The 9,124-nt window shown below is 33.4% G+C and overlaps 1 protein-coding gene across 1 annotated transcript; it reads left to right on the top strand.

The window, feature by feature from the left end:
* Positions 1-496: 496 nt before the first annotated feature.
* LOC149407093 (kinesin-like protein KIN-14P) lies at positions 497-7,569 on the top strand. Its single transcript, XM_089618654.1, has 18 exons — positions 497-716; positions 793-917; positions 1,045-1,128; positions 1,808-1,885; positions 1,992-2,084; positions 2,192-2,230; positions 2,323-2,673; positions 3,086-3,167; positions 3,249-3,344; positions 3,432-3,611; positions 3,704-3,810; positions 3,910-4,088; positions 4,160-4,324; positions 4,837-5,090; positions 5,198-5,361; positions 5,947-6,365; positions 7,298-7,404; positions 7,499-7,569. Exons 1-18 carry the CDS (start codon positions 497-499, stop codon positions 7,567-7,569), a joined length of 2,814 nt encoding a protein of 937 aa, XP_089474780.1.
* The last annotated feature ends 1,555 nt before the right edge of the window (positions 7,570-9,124 follow it).

Here is a 9,124-nt window from a genome sequence, read left to right as displayed (position 1 = left end):
TAATGGCTTCTTGAGCTGGAAATCAACGTACATTGGCTATATCCGATTTTGCCATTGCATGCCAGGTATATATACATAAAATTTTATTTGTCATCTCAATTATTTTAGAATGCTATATAGCAATGCATTCAAACGATGCCAAGAAAGGGGGTCACTAATAATTGTTTGGGAATAATATAACTAGCTCGCGTATTTTCTCAAACAAAAAAATCTTGACGGCTTTGTATTTACTCCAAAACAAAAGGTATGCAGTTCCATTCTTGTGGCAAATGTGAATATAAATAAATAATTGTGTTCATTCTCATATCATATTTGGATTTGTTCAATGTCTTCTGTTTCACACGTCTAGTTGCGTTGGTAAGGTCCGCAAAAGTGTTAAGACGAAATATAATACTAATTGGCTTTTGCATGGAGTTTAGGATTAGCGAAATTGGTTGCCAATATACAATAATCTCTCTTCACATCCAGATTTCAGACGATTATAAATAATTCAGCCATGGAAGACCAAAACTCAAAGCTAGCTTCCAAGCTAATCATAGAAACCAGATACAGATTCGAAGGCAACGAAGTCGAGAGCCCACTAAAACCCGAAAGCCTTGTTTTTGGTAGCTTTCGCTCTCCACGTAGCTTTCCGTGTCCATTAACAGACGAAGAGAAGAGGAAAATATTATCAGAGTCCAAATATCAACGTTCATTACAAAGCCCCGTTTTGGCAGGTACATAAAAAAAACAAAGTAATAAAAAATCACATTGATTCATTAAATCTATTCCATTTCCTTTCTCTTTTCTCAGAACCCTCGGCGTCAATTCATCATGTGGGTCACAAATTCCACGAGGTGTTTCAGCTGAAACAAGGGCGGTACGTTGATCTCCCGGCTTCAAAGATTGCGGAGATGATGAAATCCAACAATTTAGATGTAACATCCTTATAATTAGTCTGAAAATATGTTTTAGACAAAACTTGGTGTTTTTTTTCTTCTTTCTTTTCCCAATGCCTCTTCTGTTCAATGCGCATTTAATTTTCCTTAGCATCTTTTGTTGCAGAACGCTCCAACGCAGTCTCTTCTCAGTGTCGTAAATGGAATCTTGGACGAGAGCGTCGAGAAGAAGAACAGTGAAATACCACATGTACATATATATATATTAGAGAGATTGTTGTCACCAGTGACGGATCTAGAAAAACTTATCAGGGGGGCAAATTTGAAAAAAAAAATCAGGGGGGCCAATTTGAAAAAAAAAAATCTCAAGTGGGGCTAATTTGTAAATTTTTAGGGCAACTTTTTTAAATTTTTTTTAAAAATGGGCTAAAAATGTCAAAAAAAAAATTGAGGGGGGTCATGTGACCCCCCTGGGCCCTATGTAGGTCCGTCGCTGATTGTCACTACGTAGTATATGCACGGGACAGAGGAAGGATTTTAAGTGGGGAGGGGCACAAAATGATAGGAAAAAAAAAATCAAGATTGAATAAAATTTTATTATTTTAGGGGGCATAAAAGAAAAACAAATATCATTTTGGGCTTAAAGATAAAAAAAAATAAATGAAATTCACAAGCCTCATGTGGATTCGAACACAGGAGCTTCCTAAGGTCCATGGTTAAGTTTAAGCCCCTTTGAAGAATATTATTTATTTATTTATTATAATTTGATTTTTTTTTTCTTAGGTACATTAGAAATGTTCATAGCCCCTGCTAAGAAGAAAAAGTTTCAAACTAGCCCCTGATAAATCCCTCAGTCTGAGTCCCATCTGACTATGCACTAAATATTTAAATAAGACTTTGTATTCATGAATTTTTTAATTCTTCGACAGCGCGTGGCTTGTTTGTTGAGAAAAGTGGTTCAAGAGATCGAAAGGCGTATATCGACTCAAGCAGAGCACTTGAGAACTGTAAAATTGCTTCAACAAATTATTATTTTGCTCATGTTTGTGGTCATTGTCAATGTTGGTTTTGTTGGTTTTAATTTTGATATGTACATTTTTTTTTTTGGTGTAGCAAAATAATCTTTTCAAGGCTCGCGAAGAAAAATATCAATCTAGGCTTCTAGTTCTTGAAGAACTTGCGTCCGGGACCAGTGAAGAAAATGAGGTACAAGTAATAAAAAATTAGCTTGAAATAAGAAAGAATAAAATCTTATAATCAGAACATTTAAGCTATAATTTTTACTAAGAGAAAGATTTGTACGGTCTTTGCAGGTTATTCTTGCGAATCAGCTTAAGATCATGAGAATGAAGGTACACATTGGGAAACACAACATGTAGGTACTACTTCTTTTTTCAATAATTTATTTTTTGTATTATTTGTTTGTGTCACACAGAATGAGAAGAGTAATAATAATAGTGATAAAGAAAAGAAAGGAGGGACAATCGAGGAGGACGAAAGTTTCGAGAAGTTGATGAAGGAGAAGGAACAGGTTGATCTTGAAATATCGTCGGTCAAGCAAGAATTAGATGTGACCAAAAGGAATTATGAGCTTCGTTGCTCGGGATACGAAAAAGAGGCAAATGAAGCCAAGAGCGAATTCGAAGAAAATTTGCGAAAACTCGGGGGACTTTTAGACGATTCCAAGCATAAGATAAGGGAGTTAGAGGAAAATTCAGAGATTAAATGTCAGAATTGGATCAAGAAAGAAAATATTGTCGGTAGTTTCATGGACTCCCAATTGGACGCCCTTCGGGTACTAAACTCTAGCTAGATATATATATATATATATATATATATATATATATATATATATATATATATATATATAACGTGGAGGACCCATAATTTAAAAAAGGGGTTCAAGTAAAAGCTACATCTGAGTCTGCCACTATATATATATAATATACATATACACGCACGTTGGTGTCCAATTATTGCCCTTCTTAACTTTTAAATTATAATTTTAACCTCTAAATTTTTATCAATTGTTTATATTTTTTTCCCAAAATTATATGAGTTTTTCTAATTTGCCCCACTAGAATAATATCTTTTCCACTTTTCCCCCTAGAATAATATTTTTACAAATTTTCCCCCTCCGAATGTAAAATCTGGCGACTACATATACATAAATCTTATTCTTTGAATTCTTGATATTTTTCTTGTAGGAGTTGAGGTTATCTTCTGAGTCAGTCAAACAAGAAGTCGAAGAAGCAAAAACGAGCTATGCCACGGAATTAAACAGCTTAGGTATTGATTAGTAGTTGATATTTATTTGTTCTTTCAAATTTACATTAATTACATATATTGTAATACATTTGAGTGCTTCAGGGCCAAAACTAAAACCGCTAGTCGATGCGGCTCAAAACTACCATTTGCTTCTTCTTGAGAATCGGAAGATGTTCAACGAACTTCAAGATCTCAAGGGTGACACAACTTAAAATTATTTTGGTCGTTTTCACGTCTCCATCATCTTTACTTGTGACATATCATTTTTCATTTTCATTTTTCAAGGAAACATTAGAGTATATTGTCGAATAAGGCCGTTCATATCGGGACAAAAGGAAAAGAAGACGATTGTAGAGAGCATCAACGAGAATGGCGAGTTAGTCACCGCAAACCCCTCTAAGCCCGGAAAAGAAGGCCAAAAGTTATTCAAATTCAACAAAATATTCGGTCCACTTTCAACACAAGGTTTCTTCTCATACATTTTTGTTTGTGTCATTTCGCTTTGAGCTTTTCTTTTTTCAAGTGGCAAAGATAAAACCTATGAACTTTTTTGACAGCCGACGTATTCTCCGATGTACAACCATTCATACGATCCGCTCTCGACGGGTATAACGTCTGTATATTTGCGTATGGCCAAACTGGCTCAGGAAAAACCTACACAATGGTATATATACATAAAAATACCTTTTACATCTTTTGCATACTCTCAAGATGTTCTTATTACTAATAAATTCTCGATGAAATCTCGCTCGATATGTCTCAGACCGGTCCGGATTCATCCTCCAAGGAAAATTGGGGAGTGAACTACAGAGCCTTGAACGATCTCTTTAGAATATCTCAGGACAGAAGAAGCTCCATATCGTACGAGATCGGGGTTCAGATGGTCGAAATATACAACGAGCAAGTTAGAGACTTGCTGTCCAACGACAATTCTCAGAAGAAATATCCTTTTATATAATCTATTTTTTTATTAAACTCGGAAGAAAAGTTTGTTGCCTTGATTTTTTTAGCACCCTAGCGATTTTGACGAACTATCCACCCAACGGATTGGCCGTACCGGATGCTACAATGCACGCCGTTAGATCGACCAGAGATGTGATTGATTTGATGGACGTTGGGCTGAAGAACAGAGCCGTTGGAGCCACTGCCCTAAACGAACGAAGCAGTCGCTCTCACAGGTTCGCCTTGTTTACACAATAGCATGTGATTTAACAATGCAACTTTGATTAAGATAAAAAAAACATTAGAGCACAATTTGATATTCTTATAGATAAATCATTTTCCCTCCCTCTTTATTCATATAAAGAGTTGATTTCATAATTCCAATAAATGAGAAACACAAATATTAAAATTGATATAATTTCTGAAGACATTTGATGATTGTACTTCAATGACAAGCAAAATGTATTACAGCATAACTACAGTGTTTAATCAAGGGTCAACTAAATATCCGGACACTTTAGATCTCTTAATTAAAAAACAATTCTTAAGACATGGTGTGAGTTGGACTATGCATCCTTAATATTTGAATAATTGAGTTATGACATGCTCTTCCAGAATCATGTAAAATGACTAATATATATATATATATATATATATATATATATATATATATATATATATATATATATATATATATATCCCTCTCAAACAATATTATGAAAAATCTAACAGATTTCTGCTTGTGTAGTTGCGTCACGATTCATGTCCGGGGACAGGACCTGAAGAACGGTACGACATTGCACGGAAACCTTCACTTAGTGGATCTCGCGGGAAGCGAAAGAGTTGACCGCTCAGAAGTGGTTGGAGACCGTCTCAAAGAAGCGCAGCACATAAACAAATCACTGTCTTCTCTCGGAGATGTCATCTTTTCGCTGTCTCAAAAGAGCTCTCATGTGCCTTACAGAAACAGCAAGCTAACTCAAGTTCTCCAAAGCTCTCTAGGTAATTTCTTTTCCCCGGGTCACATTCCTCGAGCGGTATAATATTCTCGACCACACGAATATTACACACACACGACATCCTCTAAATTTCATACGCATGCTTTTTAGGAGGACAAGCAAAAACGTTAATGTTTGTGCAGCTCAATCCCGATGCAACCTCTTATTCCGAGAGTTTAAGTACATTGAAGTTCGCCGAAAGGGTCTCTGGTGTTGAACTTGGTGCCGCGCGTATGAATAAGGAGGGCCGGGATGTCAAAGAATTGGTTGAACAGGTTTTTTGTATGAGAAATTTTATTTTTGGTATAATAAATAGATTATACAAATATTTAGCGATATAAACCACAAAACATAAGCATTTACATTTTAGCCAATGTTTTGTAAATTTTTCGTAAATAGCCATAAATATTTCGTAAATAACAATAAATATGACGTAATCAAAGTTATTTACAAATATATACTAAAAATTTACTCTGCGTAAATAGATTTATGAGGTTGTTTACCAAAAATTAACGATACGTTGGCTATTTCGAATTTTCTAACATTTAATATAGCTAGATAGCCACTATACCCTAGATTATATATATGAATATTATTAGGGTTCATTAACTAAATAGTCACATTTATAGTTTGACATTGGTAAATAGCTAACGGTTTGTAAATTTTAAGTAAATAGTCACTTTCATATATTTAAATACGTAAATTTTAGGTAATAACCACTTTCATTTATAAGGCCACGTCATTTTATGGCTATTTACCTAAAATTTATGAAACGTTGGTTATATAGCAATTCTAAACGTTTTAAGTGGCTATTTACCTAAATTTTTGATAATATTAATAGATTTATATTGGTCCTTCAGGTAGCTACTCTTAGAAACACCATTGCCAAGAAGGATGAAGAGATTGAGAGGCTACAATTGCTCAAAGAACTAAAAAACGTGTATCCAAGTCCTAGCGGCGACAAGGGCGGTTCAGGCTCATCATCACCGATGTTTAGTTCTCCTTCTCCAAGTAGAGAATCTTTAGCAGAAGCTCCTCAGAAAACTCAAAACTATTCAACGGCGAAAGACAAGCCTCGCGCTAAAGAGAAAGAGATCAAAAACCCAAGCGAGTCAGACCAAAACACTCGGGCAGGTGATCATGAGATATTAGGGTTTGGAGAAAATAACAATGCAGATTATGAGGAGAGGTTGAGTGACATTTCTGATGGTGATCTTTCTGTCGGAACAGAGTCAACCGACCCTTCCATCGAAAAGTCAGGAGCTCCCAAGTCTAATAGGTAATGCTTCAACATTCAGTTATCCCATCCTGTTTTACACTATATCACAATATTATATTAATGTGTGCTATACATTATAATATAGTAATCAAACCTGTTGTGTTTTACTTGACACAAATCTCTCATGTGTTTTATATTCTACAACAAAAATCCTCAGGTTTTATGTTTGTGATTTATATTCACATTGAAGAAAAAAGATAAAAATAAAAAATAAAAGGAACAGCCATTTAAACCTAGTTTTTTTTGTTGATTTTTACACAAAATATTTGAAATAGCCTAGTGATAGTGAACATGATATTTTTAAGGGAAAATATCAAGAGTATCTCTCGTGTTTAATCGAAATGCGAGATTTATCCCTTCGATTTTTAGAAATATCAGACATATCACTTCTGTTTAATAAAAATGACATATACCTCCCCTAAAAAAATGTTATATTACAAATATCACCTTTTTTCGTTTATTTTTTACAAAAAAATAATTTGAACTCCCCAAAATACCCTTAATAGAATAAATATTTATTTACTACTTTATTAAAAAAAAATCAAAATCTTTCTTTATAAAAAAAATCTTTAACTTTTTATAAAAAAAAATTTAATTTAATTTTTTTTATACAGAATAGAAAATAAAAAAATTATTTCATTAAGGGTATTTTGGGAGTTTGAATTTTTTTTTTGTAAAAAATAAACGAAAATGGTGATATTTATAATATATCATATTTGTAAAGGAGATATATGTCTGATATTTCTGGAAACCGTGCATTTCGATTAAACACATGGAATACTGCTAAAATAATTGTTTTTTTCCTAAAAAAAAGGGTTAATATACGTAACTACTTTCTACACATAAGGAATATTAACATTTAACAAAACTCAATATTTACACTCATTTATGGAACCATGTGAATTTAACCCCATCATTAATCACACATACAGGATTGAAAGAGCATCTAGAGTTTCCTCATTTGCTGCTCGAAAAACCGAGAAAACCCCATCGACCTTGTCATCAACATCGAAAGGCTCTTTCAAGGTTTCATCATCAAGTACGTAGTAAAAAGACTTCAAATTATATCCATATATATTTCTGTTGATTCTTCTGATCTAATAATCCAACAATTTTTACCCAATGTTTTTCAGGCATTAAAAGAGCTGCTGCTATTAATAACTTTATTACGTCGGCAAAACCTATGAGCAAAAGATGGCAGTAATATTGAAGAGTATATATTTTCTTCAAAGAAAAAAGTTAAAATAGGCAACAGATATATACAATAGTTTTTTTTTTTTTTTTTTTATTCACTTTGGTTATTTCACCAATCTAATTGTTATTTCAATCACCTCCCACTTCATTTGCCCAATTTTTGTGTTAATTTCACGGGGGATATATTAGGGCTGGTCCGCCCCCTAAGCTTTATTTCATATTAGCTCTCCCTAATAAATGCTTCCAGATCCGCTCATGAATATATATATATATATATATATATATATATATATATATATATATATATATATATATATATATATATATATGCGCGCGCTATTGTTTGAATGAATTTTATTACAGCCTTTGACTTACAATATTAACAACTCATTAGCAAAATTCTTACTAACAACTTATGACAAGCTGGCATCTTATTGTTCTATAAATACGATAATGGTGGGTTTGTCTTTGAGCAACAAGAATCTGCTAATAACCAACAGACCCATATTTGTTTCATGTTGGGTTTTATGTCCACAAGTTGATGTGTGATAGTAATAATGAGTAATTAATATAGTATGAATGTTGATAAACTGTATGCTAATAAGTAAGAAAACTCAATTTGCTTATATAGATTATTCGTATGTCAATCCGTGATTGTTTCTTATATAGTTAAACTCAAATGTTGAGACTTCTCTATAGAAAAGAGTAGTAGATCGAACCGGTTAATGTGGACATCCTGGACATGACTCTGCTCTTGATCTTGATTATGTTGCAAACATATTGAACAAGACTATATGATAAGATAAGAATATACAAAGACTGTTTTATCAAGGTAAATGTGATTTATTTTGGTTGATGGGATTTTTTTGGCGTTAAAGCTAACTTGTCTCATTGACTTAGCTATTATGCCAAGCTTTTGAAATTGATAGAGATCTTGCACCCTTCAAGAAATTTTCTCATCTTGTTCTCACCAAATTGTTGAGAAAAAAAAATAGAATAACAAGCAACTAGAAATTTCTTCTTGATAAATCCGAGAAACACTATTGAGATACATAGTGTATACGTAGTTCGCTTGTGATTTTGTGTTAAGTCCTCCATCTCAATCTCAAGAGATTTTCGTGAGGATAGGTTTGAGATCTCATGGTCTATGGTTGGGGAAAACAGTTCCGAATAAATATAATAATGAAATGACTAAACGTGTACTTAGAAGGTCGTTCAAATATATCGGTTTTTCCTAAAAAAAACTATATCGGTTTGAACAACTATCTGCTGGTATAAAAAAAATTAAGTAAGCAATCAAATAACCAAAAAAAACATAAAGCAATAAAAGAAACACGAAATTAGTAATCTTGTTCGGTGATAAAACACCTACTCAGTGAGATTGATACGTCTGGTTATAAAAAGCGATTCAATATCTCAATAGTCAAAGGTACATGCATGACTTAGGTTTTCAGACTCCCTCTCAAACGTCTAGCTTCTTTGACTTCTCTAATGGATGACAATCTAAGCTCCCATTAGATCAGTGAACCGTTCTCTCTTTCATGCGACTCTTCATCCCAAAGATC

This window comes from Urtica dioica, chromosome 1 (assembly GCF_054948205.1).
Source record: "Urtica dioica subsp. dioica isolate 48M chromosome 1, U.dioica_male_clone48M_v1_H2, whole genome shotgun sequence".
Taxonomy (NCBI): domain Eukaryota; kingdom Viridiplantae; phylum Streptophyta; class Magnoliopsida; order Rosales; family Urticaceae; genus Urtica; species Urtica dioica.
This window is presented reverse-complemented; position numbering and strand designations above follow the sequence as displayed.